Raw genomic sequence first — 24,376 nt, forward strand, 5'->3', positions numbered from 1 at the left:
TTATTTCCAAAACAAGGAAAGATTTTAGAGGGCATAAAACCGAGTACCATATGTTAAGTACGATAAGTTGTGGTCTGTGATGCCATGTTGAGCCATTTATTTGCTTTTATCACCAAAATACATCAGGAAGATTTCAGAATTCAGTCTAGGTAATGTGCCAGGAAGTGAAGAATTGTGTCCTATGGTGGAAACTTTATTTAAATCAGATTGCAAAGAAGATTTCCTCCTCACCCTTTGTTTTGGTAGTTCTTTCGCAGTTTTCCTCTCTCTCTTAAACAGTTGAGCTTTAGGTACTAGGACTTTTTCTTTGACTGTATTTGGAAAAGTTTGTTTCTGGAGTAACAGTTGGGTCTTAGAAGTTTACAAAAGAAAAATGATAACATTCATTAAAGTTTATGTAATTTTTTTTTTCTTCAATCAAAATGTGTTTATTTATTTCCTTGTCTTTAACTGGTAGTTTATATGTAGTCAGGAAAACTATTAACTTCAGCTTTTACTGGAATAGAAATTGTATTTTTAACAGATTCAGTTAATTATAAAATATTTTTATTTGTGCCTTAAATCACTTTTGCCATGATTTGGTGGTGAAATTATGCTGCTTGTAAAATTCCATGGGATGAGAGTCAGAATTTCTGCCTTTAATATGACTGGCATAATTTGAGATTTTAATTGAAGCTTAAAAAAATGGAAATAACCCACTGCAGGCTTTATGTTTGTCAAAAAAAAAAAAATAGTCATCTGCCCACCAGCATTTATTTTCTTTAGAGAATAATATTTACTTATCTGTGAAAAGTGAATCAATTAGATTACTTCCCTATAAGGCAGTGGCTTACACACACGATACCTTTAAGTGTGAGAATTAGAGAATTCCCTTTGATACTTTAAATGTTCTTTGTAATTTTTAAAAATTTAGATAAACTTGGCATATAATATTTTATCAGTTTTAGGTGCACAACTTAATTCAGTATTTATGTACACTACAGAGTGATCACCACAGTGAGTCTAGTTAACATCCGTACCATGTGCAGTTGACCCCCTGCACCCATTATGCCCAGCCCTCAACCCCCTTCCCGTCTGATAGACATCAGTCTGTTCTCTGCATGTATGATTTTTATTTTGTGTTTTAGAATCCACATATAAGTGAAATCACACAGTATTTACTTTTCTCTGCCTGACTTATTTCACTTAGCATAATACCCTCAGAGTCCATTCATGTTGTCACAGATGGCGAGATTTCATCCTTTCTTATGGCTGAGTAGTATTGCATTATATATATGTACTACAACTTCTGTTTATATTCATCCATTGTTTTCATATCTTGGCTATTGGAAATAATGCTGCAGTGAACATAGGGGTGCGTATATCTTTTAATTAGTGTTTTTTATTGTTTTAGGATAAATACCCAGATGTGAAATTGCTTAATCACATAGTGGTTCTACTTTTAATTTTGGGAGCAACTCCATACTATTTTCCACAGTGGCTGCTCCGATGTACTTTTCCATCAACAGTGCACAACCATCCTCCACACCCTCCCCAACACTTACCGGTCTTTTTGAGAATAGCCATTCTGACATGTATGAGGTACACCTCATTGTGCCTTTGATTTTCACTCCCCTGATGATTAGTGACATTGAGCATATTTTCAGTTCCCTGCTGGCCATCTGTATGTCTTCTTTTGAAAAATACTTATTCTTATACTCAGCACATTTTTTAGTCAGTTGTACTGAGTTGTATGAATTCTTTATATATTTTGTATTTAATCCCCTATCAGAGATATGATTTCCAAGTAACTCCCATTTAGTTGGGAACCTTTTCATTTTATTGATGGATTCATTTGCTATAGAAGCTTTTTAGTTTGAAGTCTTATTTTATTTATTTTTGCTTTAGTTGCCATCGATTTTGGAGTCAGATCCAAGAAATCATTGCCAAGACCAATGTCAGAGAGATTACTGCCTATGTTTTCTTATGTTTTCTTCTATGAGTTTTAAGGATTCAGGTTTTTGTTGAAGTCTTCAGTCCATTTTGAGTTGATTTTTGTCTGTGGTGTTAGATAGTGGTCCAGTTTCTTTTTCTTGCTTTCATTTTTTTTTTTTTTTTTTTTTTTTTGCATGTTGCTCTTTAGTTTTCCCAACACCATTTATTGAAGAGATTGTCTGTTTTTCCTTGTATATTCTTGCCTCCTTTGTCCTAAATTGATCGACCATATATTCTTGAGTTTATTTCTTGCCTCTATTCTGTTCCATTTATTTGTGTGTCTGTTTCTATGCCAGTGCCGTACTGTTTTGATTACTATAGCCTTGTAGTATAGTTTGATATCAGGGAGCATGATGCCTCCAGCTTTGTTCTTTTAAAGATTGCTTTGGCTACTTGTGATCTTTTGTGGTTCCATAAAATTTAGGATTGTTTTATTTCTGCGATAAATGTCATTGAAATTTTGATAGAGATTACATTGAATGTAGTGTGTTATGGATAATATGGCTACTTTAACACTATGAATTCTTCCAGTTCATGAACATGGAAAGTCGTTCCATTTACTTGTGTCTTCAGTTTCATCATTGTCTTACAGTTTTCAGAGTATGTCTTTCACCTCCTTGATTAAATTTGTTCCTAGGTATTTTATTCTTTTATTGCAATTGTAAATGGCTTGTTTTCTTAGTTTCCCATTCTGCTATTGTTTGTTGTTAATGCATAAAAAACGAAGAGATTTTTGCATATTGAATTTGTTCCCTGCAGCTTTACAAAATTTATTTATTCTAACAGTTTTTAGTGGTCTTTAGGGTTTTGTATTTGTACCAGCTTTGTGTCCCTGGAATAAATCCCACTTCATCCAGTTGCATGTTCCTAATGTATTGCTGGACCCAATTTGCTAATATTTTGTTGAGGATCTTATTATCTATGTTCATCAGGGATATTGGCCTGTAATTTTCTTTCTTTGTAGTATCTTTATCTGGTTTTGGAATCAGGGTAATGCAGGTCTTGTAAAAAGAATCTGTGAACCTTTTCTCTTGTTGAATTTCTTCAAATAGTTTGAGAAGGGTAGGTGTTAGTTCTTTGGAGGTTCAGTAAGATTTGCCTGTGAAGCTATCTGGTCTAGGACTCTTGTTGGTTGGGAGGTTTTTGATTACTGATACTATTTGTTAGCAGTAATCACTATATCCAGATTTTCTGTTTCTCCTTGATTTAGTCTTGTAACATTGTATGTTTCTAGGAATTTATCCATTTCCAGTTTGTCCAATTTGTTGGCATATAGTTTTTCATATTGTTTTCTTACAATCCTTTGTATTTCTTTGGAGTTAGTTTTTACTTCTCCTCTTTTATATCTAATTTTATTTATTTGGATCCTCTTTTTTCTTGAGTCTGGTTATAGGTTTGTTATTCTTATTTATCTCTTTTGAGAAAATTTTTTTTTTGTTTTTTAGAGAGAGGGAGAAAGGGAGAGAGGGAGAGGAAGAGAAACATTGATGTGAGAGCTGAATAGTATTGAAAGTTGATAAGCTGCCTTCTGCACGCCCCCCCAACGTGGTGATTGAGTCAGCAGCCCAGGCATGTACCCTGACTGGTAATCGAACCTGCAACCCTTTGGTGCACAGGACGAAATCTACACTAGCTAGGGCAATCTTGTTTCCATCTTTTCAAAGAATCAGCTCTTGGTTTCATTGATCTTTTGTATTGTTATTTTAAACTCTATTTTGTTTATTTCTGCTCTGATCTTTATTATTTCCTGTCTTCTACTCACTTTGCCTGTTGTTTTTCTTGTTCTTTGACAGGTAAAGTTAGATTGTTTGTATGGAATTTTTCTTGTTTCTTGAGGTAAGCTTGTAATGCTATGAATTGCCCTCTTATGACTGCTTTCACTGAGTCCCATAGTTTTTAGGTTGTTTTATTCTAATTTTCATTATTTCAACTTATCGTTAGATTCCTTTTTTGACCTCTTTTTGTTAACCCATTCATGGTTTAGTAACATGTTATTTAGCCTCCATGTCTTTGTGTTTTTCAGTATTTTTCTTTTGATTGATTTCTACGTTTTTAAAAAAATATATCTTTATTGACTTCAGAGAGAGGGAGGGAGATAGAAACATCAGTGATGAGAGAGTCATTGATTGGTTGCCTCCTGCACTCCCCCCCTACTGGGGATCAAGCCTGCAACCCGGTCATGTGCCCTGACCGAGAATCAAACCACGTTCTGGATCCTAGGTTGCTGCTCAACTCTTGAGCCACTCCAGCCAGGCTGATTTCTACTTTATACTGTTACAGTCAGAGAAGATGCTTGGTATGATTTCAATGTTCTTAAACTTATTGACACTTGTTTTGTGTACTAACATGTAATCTATGCTAGAAAACATCCCGTGATCACTTGGAAAGAATGTATACTCTGCTGCTTTGGGGCGAAATACTCAGGAGATACCAGTTAAATCCATCTGATCTACAGTGCCATTTAAAGCCTTCATTTCCTTGTGGATTTCCTGTTTGGGCAGAGCTAGCCATTGAAATCAGTGGGGTGTTAAAATTCCCTAGAATAACTGTATGTCCTTTTACGTCCATCAAGATTTGCTTTAAATATTTAAGTTCTGTGTTGCATTCATAAGTGTTTACAAGGACTATATCCTCCTGTTGGATTGCTCCCTTTATCATTATGTAATGTCCTTCTTCATGTCTTACTATAGCCTTTGTTTTAAAGTTTGTATTCTTAGCCATGCTGGTTTGGCTCAGTTGGTTGAGTGTTGTCCCATGCATCTGGCGGTTGCCAGTCTATTCTCGTTCAGGGCACATCCTGGTTGTGGGCTCGATCCTTAGTATGGGGCATGCTTGAGGCAGCCAGTTGGTGTTTCTCTCTCATCAATGTTTCTGTCTCTCTCTCTTCCTCTCCCTCCCTCACTCTGAAATCAATTAAAACAAAAATAAAAATGAAGTCGAGTTTGTCAGATATGAGTATCGCTACCCCAGCTTTTTTTTTTCTTTCCAATTGTATGAAATACCTTTTTCTGTCCCTTTGTGTTTAGTCTGTGTGTATTTTTCATTCTCAGATGCATCTCTTGTAGACAGCATATAGATGAGTCTTGTTTTCTTATCCATTCAGCTACCCTATGTCATTTGATTGAAGAGTTTACACTACTTACATTTCAAATGATTATTGATAGGTACGTATTTATTGCCAATTTCTTCTTTAAACTGTGATCCTTAGCTATTTTTCTTTTTTGTCATTCTCTTTCTTTGCCATTTAACCTTTCTTTTAATATTGTTTTGGTCATAACAAACTCATTTAGGTTTCATTTGTTTGGGATGCTCTGTATTTCTTCTATTTTAAATGATAGTTTTGCTGGGTAAAGTAGTCTTTGTTGTAGGTCCTTCTCTTTCATCACTTTGAATATTTCATTCCACTCCCTTCTGGCCTGAATTGTTTCTGTTCAGAAATGAGCTAACAGTATTATGGGAGCTCCTTAGTAGGTAACTAACTTTTTTTCTCTTGCTACTTTTAAGATTCTCTCTCTGTCTTTAACCTTACCATTTTAATTATGATGTGGTCTTGGTGTCAGTCTTGTTAGGTTCATCTTGTTTGGGATTTTCTGTGTTCCCTAGACTTGTGTATCGTTTTCTTTCACCAGGTTAGAGAATTTTCAGTTATTATTTCTAATAATAGTTTCTCGATTCTTTGCGTTCTCTCTTTTCCTTCTGCTAACACCATGGTATGTATGTTGATACACTTCGTATTGTCCCTGAGGTTCACTAAACTTTTAAAATATATCTTTATTGATTTCAAAGAGAGGAAGGGAGAGAGGGGGAGAGAGAGAGATAGAAACATCAGTGATGAGAGAGTCATTGATCGGCTGCCTCCTGCATGCCCTTGACTGGGGATCAAGCCCTGGCATGTGTCCTAAGTGGGAATCGAAACTTGATCTCCTGGATCCTAGGTTGATGCTCAACTGCTGAGCCACGCCCGGCCGGGCTAAACTAGTTTTATTTAAAAAATTTTGTTGTTGTTGTTGCTCTTATTGGTAGTTTTTCTGCTTTGTCTTTCAAATTACTGATTTGATTCTCTGTTTCATCCAGTTTACTGTTTATTCCTTCCAGTGTTACGAATTAATATGAACTCCTTCTAGTGTTAGAATGAATATGTAATTCTTCATTTCATATATTGTGTTCCTAATTTATGACTTGTTTTTTTTTTTTGGTTTATGTCCTTTTTCATGTTGTTGTAGTTCCACAAAGTTTCTTAAATATCCTTGTAACTATTTGTTATTATTCTATACCTGATAAATTGCTTACCTACATTTTATTTAGTTCTTTTTCTGGTGATTTCTCCTGTACTTTCATTTGTGGCATGCTTCTTTGTTTCCTCAATGTAGCTGCATCTTTGTGTTTGTTTCTATATGTTAGTCTTCGGAGGGTGACCTTAGTAGGTATCCTGTGGGTCTAGTGGTGCAGTTTTCTTGATCACCTTAGCTGGATGCTCCAGGAATTTCCCTTGTGTGGGTTATGTGCGCTCTCCTGTTGTAATTGAGTCTTGATTGCTATTGGCTTATTCATGTGTGGTGTCAGCCCTGAGTCTGGATGACTGCGAGGATCAGCCTTGACCACAGTTATGACGTGCTGTGCAGGTACTGATTACATGAAGCAGAATTCACCTCAGCAGGGTCTGTTTCCTACAGAGACCTCCCTTTGGATTTGTCACTTGTGAAGCTAATTGGATCCTGTTCTGTTGACATCTGAAGCTGGCCACTGGGTGTGTTGGTTCTGGGGCGTCTTGGGAGGGACTGTAGTGCAGGCCAATGTTATATGCCACCTGTGACTAGCCATGGGCAATGTTTTTGGAGCTACAAATGATTTAGTTTTTTGTGGCCTCTGCTTGGCCTGAATGTGTGCAGGAAGGACCAAGTTTTGCACCAAGGCTGGCTTTTATCAGCTCAGGGCCTGAGGGCAGGTCATCAGAAGACTTAAGGCACCCTGAGATTCACCTCCACCTGCCTCTGCCTATAGCTACCTGTTAAGCTTAGACACTGAAGGAGCCTCTGGTACTACTTGAGTTGCATGAGTTAGGTTCTCAGTGAGTTACCAGGTAGAGGTGAATGGTGTTCCCCAGATTGATTCAGGATCAAACTTGGTTCCAGTGCTGGGTCTGAGGCCACTCAGCAAATGTCCTAGAGTATGCAATATCCAGCTGCCACCTGCTGGGTGCTGCACACCTTTGTGTTGGGGCAAGGTCTTAGAGTCATCGGGGTGAGGTCAACAGAGTTTTTCAGGTGCAAAGAGACCAAGATTTGGCCATGCGAATGGAATGCTCTGCTCCAGTTGCGTGTGCAAGGGAAAAATGGCCCATATCCTAGAGCCATACACTCAGCATGTCACAATTTGTGCTGGGTGGATACTGAGCTAGAAGCAGCTGTTGTGGGGTGGGAGGATGGTGCCACTGGATTTCTTGTGTCTGAGAGATGCTGATCAGGCTGGGGAAGGTGAGGGGAATGGCCTGCTTGCCAGAGCCACAGAAGTTACTCTGTCTAGATCCTGCCCAGATCTAGGCAGGGCAGAGCCACCAGGAATCTGGGGGGGTGAGGCCACTAGGAGCCCAGAGAGTGGGGCTAGTCGATCTCCCATGAGGGTAAGTACCAGTCATGTTCATGGGAAAGTGGAGTGAATGGCCCCTGCCTCAAACCCACAGAAGTCAGTCACTGACACTCCCTGAGTCTGCCCAGACCTCTATACCCAGCCCATGCAGTTGACTACTCAGCAGGTTGCAAGCTCCTCGGGGTGGGGCAATGTGGAGTCCAGAGAGTGGGGCTGTTGCATTCCATGTGGCTGATGCCATGTGGAGGAGAGTGTTCCACCCAAGAAAATGGAGTCTGCAGTGTGGGAGAGGAACTCTTTCCAGGGAACTCTTCTGGTGGCTGTTCGTTCAGCTCTCTCCCCAGAGCTACAAAGTCCAGTCTCGCCTCATGGGACTCAAGTCTGCTTTGCCTCTCCCTCCACCAGAGCTTAGGATGAATGCCTGTGAATGAGATTTTGTGCATTGCCCTTTTAGAGGGTGTTTGTGTCTCTGGTGACCTCCTGTCTCTTCCTGAAGGACAGAAACCCCATGCTTTTCACAGCTAGAGGTTATGCTGGTGCCTCTTCCTGGCTCTGGTTCTATAGTCTGGGGAACCCCCGGCATGGAGTTGAGACTGCATGCTTCTCAGGGGAACTCCTGCTCCCGAGATATCCCTCCAGAACCTCAGCTACCGCCCATGGGAATGGGGCCAGCCCATTTTTGTCTTCACCCTTCTACCAGTCTCAATGTGGCTTCTTCTGTAAGTCCTTGGTTATAAGAGTTCTCTTCATCTAGTCTTCAGTTCATTATTTAAGATGAGTGTAGCTTCCACCTACTCTAACACCATCTTGGATCTCTTCCTGGATATTTTTTTTTGGTTAGGATTCAATCTCCTTACTAGTAATTAGTCTGTTCAGATTTTCTGTGTTTTTCATGATTCAGTCTTGAAAATGTATGTTTTTAGGTATTTAGCATTTTTCTTTATAGTTGTCCACTTTGTTGGTGTATAATTGGTCATAGTGGCATTTTATGATTCTTTGTATTTCTTTGATATCAGTTGTAACTCTTGTGATTTAATTTCTCTCTCTCTTTAGTTAGTCTAGAAAAAGGTTTGTAAATTTTTTTTTTTAAAGAAGCAGCTCTTAGTTTCATTGAATTTTTTTGTCTTTATTTCCACTCTGATCTTTATTTCCTTTCTTCTACTTTGTTTTTCTTTTTCCAGTTTCTTTAGGTGTAAAGTTACACTGTTTATTTGAGATTTTTTTTGCTTCCTCAGGTAGGCCTGTATGGATTATAAAATTCCTCTTTAGTGCTGCTTTTGCTGTATTTCATAGATTTTGGTGTGTTACATTTGAATTTCCTTTTGTCTCAAGGTATTTCTAATTTCACCTTTGTTTCTTGTTGACGCATTGGTTCAGCAGCATGTTGTTTAATCTTCACATATTTTTTATTATTTCAGTTTTCTTGAAATTGCTTTCTAGTTTTATACCATTGTGGTTGGAAAAGATGCTTGATATGATTTCAGTCTTCTTAAGTTTATTAAGGCTTGTTGTGTGGCATAATATATGATCTATCCTGGAAAATGTCCCATTCTTCTAAGAAGAATACGTATTCTGGTTAGAATGTTCTGTAAATATCTATACTAAGTTCATCTGCTTTAATGTGTCATTTAAGGTAGGTATTTTCAAAACTGATTTTCTATCTTGATGATCTATCCAGTCACTTAAGTGTGGTTTTAAATTCCCCTACTATTATTGTATTGTTCTTTTTTCTTTAGGTGTCTACTTAGGTGCTTCTACATTGGGTGAATAAATATTTGCAAATGTTATATTTCCTTGGTGGATTGACCCCTTTATCACTATGTAGTGTACATCTTTGTCTCTTACTACATTCTTGGTTTTAAAGTTTTTTTTGTCTGATACAAATGTAGCTCTTCCAGCTTGCTTTTAGTTTTCATTTGCATGAAGCATCTTTTTCCATACCTTCACTTTCAGTCTGTGTATATCCTTATAGCTGAAGTGAATCTCTTATAGGCAGCATATATTGGGTCTTAATACTTTACTTTCAGCTACTCTGTGTCTTTTGATTGGAAATTTATTCCAATTATATTTAAAGTAATTGGTGATAATGATATGTATTTATTGCCAGTTTGCTCATTGCTTTCTGGCTGTTTTGTAGTTCCTCTCTTTCCTTTGTTTTTCTTTCTCCTTCATTTGTGGCTTGATGAGCTTTTATAGTGTTGCGCTTAGTTTCCTTCTTCAGTATCTTTTTTTGTTTCACCTATAGGCTTTTGCTTTGTGGTTACCATGGGGCTTACATTTAACAGCCTATATATATAACAGTCTATTTTAAGTTGTTAGGAAAGTAAGTTTGAACTCATTCTAAATATCTCCATTTTTATCTCTCTCACATTTTGTTTTTGATGTCACATTTTACGTCTTTATTTTGTGTATTTATTAACTAATTATTACAGTTTTAGTTATTTTTACTGCTCTTGCCATTTAACCTTCATATTAGCTTTATAAGTTATTTATCTATCTTCACAGTATACTTTTATCTGTGAGATTTTTTACTGTGAGTTTTCTTGTTACTAATTAGTGCCCTTTCTTTTCTGCTTAAAATTTACATTTCTTGTAAGGCTGAGTTAGTTTTGATGACCTCCTTTAGTTTTTTTGTGTTTTTTTAAAAAATATATCTTTATTGATTTCAGAGAGAGGAAAGGAGAGAGACAGACAGACAGAAACATCAATGATAAGAGAGTCATTGGGGATTGAGCCCGCAACCCGGGCATGTACCCTGACCAGGAATCGAACCCCGATCGCCTGGATCCTAGATTGACGCTCAACCGCTGAGCCACGCCCGGCCCGGCTCCGTTTGCTTTTTTTTCTCTGGAACCCTCTCTCTCCAATTCTGATTGGCAACCTTGCCAGGCAGAGTATTCCTGGTTGGAAGGGTATTTTCCCTCTCAGTGCTTTGAATCAATCACGTCACTTCCTTCTGACCTGCAAAGTTTTTGCTGAGAAATCTGCTGATAGTCCTATAGGGGCTCCCTTATACTTAATAAGTTGTTTTTCTCTGTCAGCTTTTAAGATTCTCCCATTGTTGTCAACTTTAGACATTTAATTATGTATCTTGTTGGTCTCTTTGGTTTCATTTTGTTTCATATTCTCTGACTTCTTTGATCTGCATGTCATGTTTGCTTTCCCAGTTTGGGGAAGTTTTCAGCCATTATTCAAATAAGTTTTCTGACCCTTTCTCTCTCTCTTCTCCAACTGGGACTCCTATAATATGAATATTATTTCACTTGATGTTTTCTACTTTTTTGTTACTATTTGATAATTCTCACCCAAGGATATTTTTTCCATTGCTTTTCAGAGAGCGTGGTGAAGGGGGGGAGAGAAAACCATTGATGTGAAAGACACATGGACTGGTTGCCTCCCACACATGCCCCAACTAGGGGCGTGGAACAAATCCACAACCTAGGTACATGCCATTGACCAGGAATCGATCCCACGACCCTTCAGTACGCAGGCCGATGCCTCCAACCACTGACCCACATGGGCCAGGGCATGATGTTTTCTGATAGGCCCCCTGTGTCAGCTTCCATTTTTAAAATTCCTTTTTTTTTTGCCGCTCTGTTGTGGTGAGTTCTTCTGCCCTGTTTTCTAGGTCACTGGTTCTCTTCTGCTTCGTCTAGTCTACTGTTGCACCCCTCACTGTATTTTTTAGCTTAATTTTTTATCCTTCAGAGCTGACCTGTTTGCTACATGTATTTTCTTTTTGTTGAAGTTTGTGCTGTGTTTGCACATTTTTCTCCCAAGTTTGGTAAGCATCTTTGTGATCATTACATTAAAATCTTAATCAGATAAGTTACTTATTTTCGTTTTATTGTGTTTTTTACTGGGGTTTTATTGTTCCCTTTTATCTGGAACATATTCCTTTGTGTCCTCTTTTGCTTACCTGTCTTATTTGTTATCATTATATTAGTTGAAACAGCTCTCTCCCCCAGTCTTGAAGGTATGGCCGTGTGTAGGAGATGAACCTTATTGTTTCGCCGTTCCCTGACTCTGGGTTGTCCCCTGAGCCTGGGATTGCCTAACCATTCTGGCTTATTCTTGATAGGTCCTAGTTGTTGAGGGGCTGCCAAGACCTGTAAGTGTTGCAGAGAGTGGGATCTGTCATTGCGTAGTTTCAGGCTGATTGGAATCTAGACCCTCAGGTAGCAGCTTTCATAGTATGCAAATATATACAGTCCTGTGGGACTGCAGTGGTAAGCCCTGCTGGCTTCCAGACCAGATGAGTTAGAGGTGTCTTCCTCGGTAATAGTTGGAAAAAATTCAGGGCTCCAGACAAGTGCTTGAACTCCTTTCTGGGTGGTCCTGGCAAGCTGTAGCTCGTCCAGGGGAGAGCACAAAGGTGGCTTCCCCTGACCTGTGCTCTGTGTGAGCACTTCCTTAGCCTCTAAGTGCATCGTCCATCTGAACCTTCCTCTCGGGCTGAAGTTGCAGGACAAGTAAATGGGCCTTTTTCACAGGGAGACTGGGGGTATATTTCAGTCTGCTGCCTGTGCCGTGCCCTGTGGGTGGCAGCCTGCCAAGAACTCTCTGTAATTGTTTCAGATCCAAGGGGTCCAGAAACACAGTTCCTCCTGGCTACAAAAGCCAGGTGCCTCAGGGCCAGATGTCCCTCGTGTGGGCTGTGCGGGCTAGCTGGGAGTGGTACAGGTGCCAGGTTTGCGCACTGGTGTTAGCAGGTTAGAGGCAGAAGGCAAAAATGGTGCCTGCCAACACTATCAAAGTAGAGGGAGGAGACAAAATGCCTCCCGCCAGCGCCTTTGTTCCCAGAGAGGGTCCCAGTGGCCTCCTGCCCTCCAGCAGGTGCTTTAAAATCAGAAAGCGGTTCTCTTTCACATATGGCATAGATTCTTTTGAAACCGCTGCTCTTGTACTGGGTCCCAGGGCAGGTGAGTGTGTTAGTTACAGCAGTTATGGCTCTCCTGGATGCAAAAGCCTGTTGTTTCAAAGCCAAATAGTTTAAGGGCTCATCTCTCCCGTGCAGGTTCCAAGGGTTGGGGTGCTTGATATGGGGCACAAACCCTTGCTCCACAGGCAGAAGCTCCATATTTGTGGGCTGTCTCCTGACTGTGAGTCACCACGCCAGGAGTGGGGTCTTAGCGAGACTGGGTCTTCTGCCTCTGGTACAGGACTTGATGTGGCCCTTTTATCCTTTCCTTGAAGGAGGTTCAGCTGGTTTTCAGAGCAAATTGTTTCATATGTAGCTGTAATGTGTCGTGTCTGGGAGGAGGTAAGTTCAGATCTTCCTACACAGTCTTGAACCAACTCTCTGTGCTTTTTAAACTGGAATGAGAACCACAAGTACGAATGTAATCTTAAGGAATTTACCAGTAACAGGGTTCTTGGGCAGTCAGAGTTACCTCTAAAATAGGTGCAGAGGTTGAATTTTCCTCTTGGCTCTGCCTTACTAGTTATTCTAAATGGTTCTGCTTCTCAGGTTGGTGAGGAGGTCAGGGGACAGGTGAGCCTGAGTTAATGTTTTGGTTAGAAAGTCAAGCACAAACATTGAAATCATTGTTGCCCTGGTTTTATTTTTCTGACTGATTGTGTGGTGAGAATGATTCAACCACCATCTCAACACTGGCCAGGTAAGAATGTACCTGGAGATAATGTCTTGGCGGGCTTGTCACTTTGAGCAAAGTGGCCCCCAGGAAATAATTTTGAAAGGTCGTGATTATATTTTTCAGGGAAGGAAATGGGGACCGTGCTCTTCTAGACGTCAGAGTAAGCGGCCTAACTGTCCTTACTTTGACTACGTGCCCCTTTTAAATTTCACCTTTATATCTTTAAGCGTTCTTTCTGTAGATAGCAAATAACGATAACTTAATTCTAAGAAAAGCTTCTTTACTGACTCCCTTTAAAGACTAAGATTGGAGTCTGAAGTGACATAAAGTAGTGACTAAAGAATTAACCTGGGGATGTAAGAGAATATTTATTATTTAATTCATACTTCATCCCACTGGCCGGGCTTGTGACTCAGTATTGGGTCTGGAGTGCTGGGTATGAGAGGACAAGGGGACTTGGGCAAGTGTGAGGGCTGCACACAGCATTGCTGAGGTCTACTCTGCTGCCCTCCATAGAAGGGTTTGGAGTGACAGGAAGTCACCTCCCAGAGACAGTGTCTGCCTGTCCCGCCTCCAGCAGGATTGCTGTGCTGCGGGCAGAGCACACCTTGTGCCGCAGCCACCGAGGCACTCACTGTGGTGGGGTGTGCTGAAGACCAGCCCTGTCCTATGGGGTGGTCACTTCGCAGGGCATGTAAATGCCTAGTCACTATGTTGTACACCTGAAACTCATATAATATTTTGTCCACTGTAATTGAAAAATAAGTTAAAAAAGAAAAAAGGTGGGCCCTGCCTGGTAGACAGGAAGCTCCCGGGTGCACAGAGCTGATGGGAGGCTGGGTTTCCAGCCCATTGCCACTCAGGCTTTCCCACCTGCCTGCCTCAGTGTTTGTCGTCTGCCAGGGGAACTTGAACTTTCCAGAGTCCAGAAGCTCCAGTAGGGGAATGTGTCTGCATCATAAACGGAAGCACTGCTCCACCTCCAACCTCGTGGGCCTTTCAGTGAGGAGCACCTGCCCAGGGCCCCTGTCCAACGGCCTGGCATTCTGTTCCCTTCTGCAGCTCCTGGGGAAATGCATTCTGTGGCCCAGCCGGGGATATGCAGGAGATGGAGACAGTGCCCCTGGCCCAGCACCTCTCCAATTAAGATAGTAACAGTCAAGTCTATTTCTTGGACTTTACTTAAAGCACTTGAACTTGCTGACCAGCTATTTCAAGCCAGAATTTGCCCGTGTGGCTGGCTGCTTTGGTCAGCAAGGTGTTTAAAATTAAATTAATGTAAGTGCAGACACGAGTTATCCCATGACTGTCAGCAAGGTGTTTAAGAAAGGCTGTTTCCAATCTGCACTTAGCAACTCTCATTTTACATCTTATGTACGTTTTATGCTGTCCTTCTCCTGAAATATCAGTGTCAGTTAGTACCCGTGACCCCTTTACCTGGGGCCAAAGACATTGAAAGATAAGATGAGGTTCCAGAGAAACTCTGAGAGACAGAAAGTGCTGGTGCGTAATGGTTATGCCCAGGGGCAAGCGTTGGGAAGAAGAATGGGCTTTGTTGAGGTCCTTTCTTACCTCCCCCGAGGTGTGTTCCACGTTGGGTCTGCAGCTGCTTTCTAGCGCTGTCACCCCCCTCCTTTTGTGTTCAGCTTTGGCTGCTGGTGTCCTACACATTCTTCAGTTCCCCTTTTTGGGGTGGAATCCCAAGGCATAGCCTTAGCTTGATTCCAAACGAGGAGTAGGTGAGCTTTTTCTTGAATTCAAATTAGCCACTGATTGCTTGGTTCCTGCCACACTACTTGGAGTAGAGAGAAAGTGTGAACAGTACCAGTGCTCAGTTTGGCCCTTGTTTTGATGACAGGCAGAGAAAATACTCATGTCAGATATTTGACATTTTATTCTTTAATCTCTTGTATCATACAGCTTCACCCAGAAATACCCACCAGTGAAGTTTTTATCCGAAAAGGATCGTAAAAGAATTTTGGTAAGTTTGCATATGTGATTCATATTTGTAGCATTAAGAAGCTTGCTTTCTAAATCAGTTTAATTTACACACCATAAAATTCAACCTTACAGAATATACAATTTGAGTGGTTTATAGTATATTCACAAAGCTGTAAACAGCACCACATTCTAATTCTAGCATATTTCATCACCCCAAAGGAAATCCCCCCTGCCCATTTAGCAGTCATTTTCTATCTCCCTCTACCCCCCCCCCCCGCTCCTGGCAACCACTCAGACCGCTTCCTGTCTCTATGGATTTTCCTGTTCGGGACATTTCATATGAACTAAACCATACAATATGTGGTCATTAGTATCTGATTTCTTAAACTTAGAATAATTTTTCCAAGGTGCATTCATGCTGTAGCATGAATCAGTACTTCATTCCTTCTTATGGCTGAACAACATTCCACTGTATGGATGAGCCACATTTTGTTTATCCATTTATCAATGGATGGCATTTGGGGTTTCTGCTTTGAATAATGCCTCTATGAACATGACATGTACAGGTTTTTGTGGACATAGGTTTTCATTCTTTTCGGAATATACCTAAGAGTGGAATTGCTGGGTGTATCACCTTTTGAGGAAATGTGAAACTTTCCCAGAGCAGTGGTTTTTTAAAACCTTTTCCAGTTCACAGACCACTTGAATAACTCCATGGGGGTCTCCTTGGCTAGTAGTCTTATTATTAAACATCAATACATATTCACCAATGAAATAATTCCATTAAACCACTGTGTAGCTAAGTGTGTCCACAGATTGGCACCATTGTTTTTTAAAAAAAAGAACAGCTTTATTGAGATATAATTTACATACCATATAATTCACCCTTTAAAGTGTACAATTCAATAGTTATTAGTATATTCACAGTCATGCATTCATATCAATATTAGAACATTTCATAACTAAAAAGAAACCTTGTACCTGTTAGCCGTCACCCTCCATTTAACCCCCACCCCAAGCCCTAGGCAGCCAGTAGTCAGCTTTCTGTCTGCATAGATTTGCCAGTTCTGGATATTTGTCATGTAGGTGGAATAATGCAATATTTGTCCCTTTGGGACGGGCTTCTTTCACTTGGCATGTTTTTAAGATTCATTCATGTTGTAGCATGTGTCAGTACCTCATGTTTTTATTACCAGATACTGTTGCATTGTATGGATATACCACATTTTATTTATCCATTTGTCACGAGTCATACAGTAGCTCCACGCTTAATCTTTTGAGGAATTGCCAGGCTGTTTGCCAGAGCGACTGCAGCTTTTTACATTCCATCAGCAGGTTCCTCTGATCCTGGCCGACACTTGTTTTTGTCTGTTCTTTGTGGCCCTCCTAGTAGGTATGATGCAGTATCTGACGGTTTTCATTTGCATTACCCTGATGGCTGGTGATCTTGAGCATCTTTTTATTTGCTTATTGGCCATTTCTGTGTCTTCTGTGGAGAAATGTCTGTTCAGATACTTAATTGGGTTTTTCTTTTCATTATTGAGTTGCAAGAGTTCTTCATTCTAGATACAAGTTCCTGTTCATATATATACACACACACACACACACACACACACACACACACACATATAATTGGCAAGTATTTTCTCCCATTTAGTTCTTACATTTAGGTGTATGGCCCATTGGGAGTTAATCTTTTTATGTGGTGTTAGATAAGGGTTTTCATGCTTTTTCATGTGGTTACCCAGTTGTCTAACCCTATTGGCTGACAAGGCTTATCATGCCCCATTGAATTGTCTTGGGATCCTTGTTGTTGAAAATCAACTGACTGTAAATATAGATATTTCTAGATTCCCAGTTCTACGCCATTGATCTCTGTGTTTACTTTATGCCTGTACCTCACAGTCTTGATTACTGTAGCTTTGTAGTAAGTTTTGAAATTGGAAAGTGTGAGTCCTTCAACTTTGTTTTTCTTCTTTAAGATAGTTTTGACTATTTGGAATTCCTTATAATTTATTGTGAATTTTAGGATCAGCTTGCCAGTTTCTCCAAACAAGAGTGTTGGGATTTTGATTGCATTGGCTCTATAGGTCAATTTGGGCAGTATTGCCATCTTAGCAATATTAAGCCTTCCAATCCTAACATGGGCTCTCTTTCCATTTATTTAGGTCTTCAAGAGTTTCTTTTAACCTTGTTTTGTAGTTTTCAGAATGTTTTGCACGTGTTTTGTTAGATTTATTCTAAAGTATTTATTCTTTTCACTGCTACTGTAAATGGAATTGTTTAGCTTCATTCCATATTGTGTGTTGCAAGTGTGGAAGCACAATTGACTTTGTGGTTTCCTATGTCCTGTGACCTTGCCGACCTCATTGGTTGGTTATAATACTTCTAAGTGAGCCCATGTCTGGTTTCTTTATTGTTGCTGAGGGTTTGTGTTAGCTTTGCTGTCATTTCCTTACTGCAACACAATTTTGTTTCCCACTTACCTTCTTTGTACTATTGTCGTCAAGTGTATTATATTTTTTGTTACATAGGGTCAATAATATAGTTATATACATTTTATACAATTGGGTGCTTTGTTACTGTAAAATATTAATAACACAAAATGTATTATTTCAACCATTTTTAAGTGGACAGTTCTGTAGGTTTTAAGTATGTTTACATTGTTGTACTTAGAGCTTGGTCTTTAAATCAAGTAAGAGTATACAGGAGAAAATGCAGTTATGTTGTCTATTAGAATTATTTTATTGATTCCCCTCCCTCTGCACTTTTTTCTGTGGGTTAAGTTACTGCCTGGGATCATTTGCTTTCAGCTGGAAGACTGTCCTTTAGTATTTTTTATGTGGCAGGTCTATTTTTTTGTTGACTGACTTTTGTTTGCTTTTGAAAGTTATTTTGGTTGTATATAAGCTTCTTGGCTGATAGTTTTTTTCTGTACTTTGAATATGTTATCCCACTGCTCTCGCCTTATTTGTCACAAGAAGTCAGCTGTCAATCATTTGGGCTTCCCTGTGTTGAGGAGTCATTTTTCTTTTTTTCCTGTATTAGTTTCCTAGGGCTGCTGGAACACTTAGCAGCACTTTACTAGCTTAAAACAATAGAAGTTTAATCTCTCCCAGTTCTGAAAGCTAGACTCTGAAATTGAGGTGTAAGTAGGCAGGGCCGTGCTCCCTCTAAAAGCTCTAGGGCAGCAGTTTTCAACCATGTGCAGCGATAATTTTTAAACCATGCAATACCTGACTATGAGGGCACTGACCTCTTTTCCCTTAGATTGTCCAATAAAAAATGACAACAGCTATCCGGTGTGAATGAATCAAAATGATACCTATTTTTTTGTCAGATTGACAAAAAATATTTTTTTTTGGTGTGCTGCAGAATTTTAGTAATTAGTTTATGTGCCATGAGATGAGAAAGGCGGGAAATCTGCTCTAGGGAAAATGTTCTCTTAGCTTCTGGTGCTGCCAATGTTCTTGAGTTCCTTGGCGTGTAGACGGGTCACGCATCTGCTCTCTCATGTGATGATCTCCCTGTGTGTCTCCTGGTGGCATCAGGGCTCACCCTCCTCCTGTGTGCCTCATCCTAGCTAGTTACCTCTGCAGTGGCCCCATTTCCAAATAAGAGCACCTTCTGAGGTTCCAGGAAGGACAGGAGTTTTGCAGGGCAGTAGTAAATGCAGTAAAACAGCTTTTCAAAGTTTATCATTGTGCCCTGTATGGTTTGCTCAGTGGTTAGAGCGTTGGCCCGTGGACTGAAGGGCCCCGGGTTCGATGCCAGCCAGGGGCACATACCTTGGTTGCAGGCTTGATCCCTGGCCCCAGTCCGGGTGCCATGTGGGAGGCAGTCAATCGATGTGTCTCTCACATCGCTGTTTGTTTTCCTCTCTCTCTCCCCCTTCCACTCTCTGAAAAGCAATGGAAAGATAAAAAAAACAAAAAACAAAACAAAAACTATCGTTGTGTCTGACGTTTAGCATTTTTATTTTGAGTATGATGCGTGCATTTCTTTGTTTTTATATTTATCCAGTTTGGAGTATGTGGAGCTTCCTGAATGTGTAGATTAATGTGTTTCACCAGTTTTGGGGTTTTCAGCCATTATTTCTTGGACTATTTTTTGTGTTCCTCTCTCTCCTTTTCTGCTCCCTCCATTAGATGCATGTTGGTGTGCTTATCGGTGTCCTGCATTTGTCTGAGCCTCTTTCAGTTTCCTGCATTCTCTCTGCTGTTCTTTGGGTTGCATAAGCCCTCTTGATCTACAGTTTGCTGAATCTTTTTTTCTGCAATTGGATGTTGACTCCGTCTGGTGAATATTTTTGGTCCTTGTACTTGTCAACTCCAGAATTTCCATGTGCTTCTATTTTATAATTTCTCTCCTTTTTAGTTTCAGTTTACTTCTTTAAACATGGTTTCCTCCAATTCTTTAAGTGTATTTGTGATGGTTGTTTGGAAGAACTTTGTTAAATTCAATATCCGTGTCCTTACACAGGCTGTTTTTGTTGCATGGATGTTTTTCTGTGTACAAACCACGTATTCCTGTTTATTTGCAGATCTCATACTTTTGTAGCAAACTGGAAATTTTAGGTAGTATATTGTAGCAAGTCTGAATACTGTTCTCTCCCCAGGAGACTAGTTTTATTTTTGTTTGGTCCTGTATTTGTTTAGTGACTTGGCTGATCTCTCTTAGGGATGTCTGTGTCCCCTGGAGAGTGAAGCTCTGGTGGTTGCTCCTTAAAGGCCACAGATTGGGCATGGACTCTCTTAAAGGGGGATGACCCTGGTTCTAGGAGGGCCCTTGCTGACCATTTCTTTCCCTGATGTCTCTGTTAAGCCGTCTTCCTTGTGTGATATCACACCAATTGTTAGGCCCCAGTAATTGCCAATTGAATGAACTATTCTTTGAATGATGATTTAGGTTATAATTTGCTCCTCAGTCTGGTCCATTAAATTCTGGCCCTTTGCAGAGGTAGACTTTGAGGCCAGTCTTTGAGGTTTGTTCTGACCCCAGGAGTGCTCTTAGGTGTCTCTTTCCTAAGCTGGGTCTCCCGCTGAGCTTGCTGGTTTATGGTTTAGCTTGTTGTCCTCACAGAGCTCCCCAACTCCTTTGAACTTCCCTACACTCTTTCACATAAGGTTGATTTGGGGGCCAGAGCTTTGGAGTGCTCTGCGTGTATTGACTGCCTCTGCCCTCGGGGAAGTCTCAGCTGCTGCTCTGGAGCTGGGGAGGGAGTGGCCCTGCTGCTCTACAGGCAAGAGCTGGGCAGGGGCAGCAGCCCCGGGTCTTCTCGCCTGGCCTCTCTCAGCCTGGGACCTCCACCTATGAGCAAACTGGGACAGTCTCAGCCTGGCCAGTGTGGTTCAGTGGTTGAGCATTGACCTATGAACCAGGAGGTCACAGTTCAGGGGTCGTACAGGAGGCAGCTGACCAATGGCTCTCTCATCATTGATGTTTCTCTCTCCCTTACAGTCTCTGAAATATATGTAGGTGTGTGTGTGTACGTATACACACGCGCACACGCACACGCACACATATATAAAGAATGGCCAGTCTCATTAGTCACAGCCTGCTGTGCCTGGGGTGTGCGGTTGGACCTGGGAGGAGGAAGGGAGCTATTAACCACCTGGCTCACTAGCCAGGAATTTGGCCTCCGCAGCTCACAGCTGGAGGTGGTGAGAGGTGCTGGTGGCCGCCCCCCTGATGAGATTTCCTCTCTTGACTGGAGCCCCGTGTCTTGGCCATGCCTACCACTCTCCCCTGTGAACTGTGAGGGAAGAGGGTAGAGGGGTGGGGGGTGAGCAATGGTGTAATTGTCAGAGAGCCTTACTGAGTTTTAATGGAGTTTCGTGTATCAATGTGGGCAATTTCTAGAGACTTTAAATGGTTAGGTGGGTTTTTTTTAATCCTCCTCCGAGGATGTTTATTGATTTTTTTAGAGAGAGGGCGGGAAGGAGAGAGAAGAATTCATCTGAGAGGGAAACATTGATTGGTGGGTTGCCTCCCCTACGTGCCGTAACTGGAGATCGAACCCACAGCCTAGGGTATGTGCTCTGACTGGGACTCGAACGTGCAGCCTTTTGGTGCTTGGACAATGCCCAACCAGTTGAGCCGCCCAGCCAGGGCTAATTGATGGTGCTTGTTTTCGTTTTTTTTATCAATAAGGAAATAGTGACTCTAAATGACACACTAGATCAGATGGATTTAATTGACTTTCCACTCTAAAGCTGCAGAATATGCACATGGGACATTCTCAAAGACAGGCCACATCTTAGGACACAAAACAAGTCTCAACACATTCAAGAAGATTGAAATCAAATCAAGCATCTCCTTGGACATTTACACCATGGAATACTATGCAGCTGTAAAAACGAAGGATCCCTTACCTTCTGAGACAGCGTGGTGGGACCTGGAGAGTGTTATGCTAAGTGAAATAAGCCATTCAGAGAAAGACAGGTGCCACAAGATCTTACTCATATGTGGAATCTAATGAACAAGATAGACTGAGGAACAAAATAGATTCAGAGACACAGAAGCATGGGACAGATTGACGAATCTCAATGGGAAGGCAGGGGTGGGTGGGGAGAGATTAACCTAAGAATTTTTGTGCATATATGCATAACCCACAGACACAGACAATAGGGTGGTAAAGGCTTGGGGGGAGGGGCAGGTGGGAGGGGATCAATGGGGGAAAAAGAGAGACATTTGTAATACTTTCAACAATAAAGATAAATTAAAAAAATAAAACAGCTATAAAATAAATAAAAATACACAACTGTAATAAAAAAACAAATGGTGGTGGTTTTTTAAATTAATTTTCACCAGTTATGGTTGTTTGCTGGGGAACACATCTGCGGAGCACCTCACACACCATTCTGTAAATTTTTTATCTGAGACCTTGGTATACGAATGGTTAGGACACAAGCTTGTGTTTTGTTTTTCTACTCCATCTCGGTCATGGGTGGGGAACGTCTGGCACACCTGGGATTAGGCGTCAGGTTTTATTTCAACAGGACTTCATGGCAAATTAAGTGTTTTAAAAGTATAGACATAGGTGTTTATGTACTTTTTGTTTTAGGTAAAAAGAATACTTTTTTCCTACTGGGAATTTTTGGAAGAGGAGCATGAGGTGAATGCAAGTTTTGCTGGAGAGAAGGCAGAGTGGAGAACAGGACAAAGTAGGACATAGGAGAGTCACGTCACACGTCTGTTCTCTGAGTTTATTCTTTACACTCCCACCTCGATTTATCTAGCCTCCCCCAGTTATACCACTTCATTTGAATAGAGTCTTTTTATTAGTTAAATCAATTTTTTGAATGTAACTTTCACATTGTTGTGGTTTAAGTTTTAGAGCACGAGGTGGCTGCTCTACGGCCATCACAGGCCTCACGGCTGCGCCATTTCACCGTTCGCCTTCCTGCTCCGATGCCACCCGGACAGCGTTTAGGGCTTTGGTCGGCAAACAGCATCTATTACTTATTCATTTGTTCTTACGAATAATTTGAAAGATGGTAGTTTTTCATGAGGTTCTGGAGTCCATTTTAAATACCACTTTTTTTTTTTGCTAGTTCACCAGATCTCTGAATTTTGTTAATCTCTTAAAAAAAGAGAAGTAATTAAAAAACTTGACAGGAATCGTATTAGAACCATATAAGTGATGGTCAGCATCTCACACATTATAAAACAAGAACTTTTGTTGTGTATTTTAAAATCGAGATATATTTGACATACAACATTGTGTAAATTAAGATGTACAATCTGTTGACTTGATATATTTATATTGTATTATGGTTCCCATTGTAGCATTAGCTTACACCTCTACCTTGTCTCATAATTACCATTTCGTCTAGCCTTGGGAACAATTAAGATCAGGTCTCTTAGCCAGGTTAGTATTTATATTACAGTTCTGTTGTCTGTAATCACAGGACTTATGTACCTAGTGGTTGCAAGTTTGTATCCTAAACAACATCTCCCATCCCAGCTCCCCAGCCCCTGGTAGCCACCCCTGTACTCTGCTTTTACCTCTAGATTCCATACAGAAGTGAGAGCAGCATTTGTCTTTCTCTGCCAGGCTTACTCAGGTGTGTCCGCGTGTCACCTGTCAGGACTTCTCTCGGGCTGAGTGTATTCCACTGTGTATATACAGCCCACGTCTTCTTAGTGCGTCCAGCCATCCCGACGCTTAGCTCTGTATCTGGGCTGTTGTGAATAATGCTTCAGCAGGAACCTTTTATGAGTGTAAAATTTTCTGTCCAAGAAGGAGACATTTTGAAACGTGTAACTACTAATTTTCGGTCTTCCTTACTGGGTGGCAGTTTCAGTTTTGGGCTGTTTAGAAGCTGGCTGATGGTGTAGCCTCTCGCTCTGGAGTAAGCAGTAAGGATGCCGCTCTGAAGCCCCTGCCACCTTCCTCCCTCCCCGTGGGCTAAGTACGTTCTCGGTTGTGGCTGCCCCAGAAACATGTCTTCTGGAGGTTGACTGTCAGCGTGTTCTCTTGTGCTTTCTCCGGGCGTGTTCCACACACTGCCCTGATGCAGATAACTGGAGGAGCGGGGTTCGTGGGCTCCCATCTCACCGACAAACTCATGATGGACGGCCACGAGGTGACTGTGGTGGACAACTTCTTCACGGGCAGGAAGAGAAACGTGGAGCACTGGATCGGCCACGAGAACTTTGAGCTGATCAACCATGATGTGGTGGAGCCCCTCTACATCGAAGGTGAGTGACCCCGCAATGCTGTCGCTGGAGCCTGCGGGTGTGAGTTCACCGGAGTGCCAACCCCCAGGGCCCGCCTTCCGACTCAGCCAAGTCCAGTTTGGGCTACGTTTTGCTCTGGATCGGTCTTCCTGTGTACAGGGCACTAGTCTAGCTCCTGTGATAGAGTGGTCATGCCAGTGTGAGTGTCTGACTTCACTGGCCCATGGCCCCCGGTTTTGAACTTCATGGTCTATTGCAGTGGGTGCTGCTGTGGAAGGACAACTGGCTTTAAAATAGGGCGATTTCCTTGGATTACCTGGGTGGGCCACCCAGTAAGGTAGTCCCAGGAGCTCCTAGGAGCGGCAGAGGAAGCCGGAGAGCCTGTTTCTCATCCGCTCAGCCTTAGCGTTGGGTTCTCCCATGCTCTTGGTAATCCCCCATCCTGTTCTCGTCCCCTGTAAGAGCGAAGACTCTTTCTGCCCCCACAGTGCCATGGACTCCAAACTCCTTATGTGAGGAATGCATCATCTGACACCCCCGGGTGGGTATGGTGGTGCTTTGCAAAGGTAATAATCCCTTCCCTCCCTCCATGA

The 24,376-nt window shown here is 41.3% G+C and overlaps 1 protein-coding gene across 3 annotated transcripts in view; it reads left to right on the plus strand.

Moving 5' to 3' along the window:
- The window catches only part of UXS1 (UDP-glucuronate decarboxylase 1), a 91,456-nt gene that overhangs the window by 23,991 nt on the left and 43,089 nt on the right, over positions 1-24,376 (plus strand). For 2 of the 3 annotated variants that reach the window (XM_016222106.2, XM_016222108.2), the window contains exons 5-6: positions 15,078-15,138; positions 23,624-23,804. In XM_016222106.2, coding sequence (XP_016077592.2) covers positions 15,078-15,138; positions 23,624-23,804 — 242 coding nt within the window. Of the gene's footprint in view, positions 1-14,883; positions 15,139-23,623; positions 23,805-24,376 lie in introns of those variants that run through there. The other variant, XM_016222107.2, reaches the window with a different exon arrangement.

Source organism: Miniopterus natalensis, chromosome 13, assembly GCF_054644295.1.
Source record: "Miniopterus natalensis isolate mMinNat1 chromosome 13, mMinNat1.hap1, whole genome shotgun sequence".
Lineage (NCBI taxonomy): Eukaryota > Metazoa > Chordata > Mammalia > Chiroptera > Miniopteridae > Miniopterus > Miniopterus natalensis.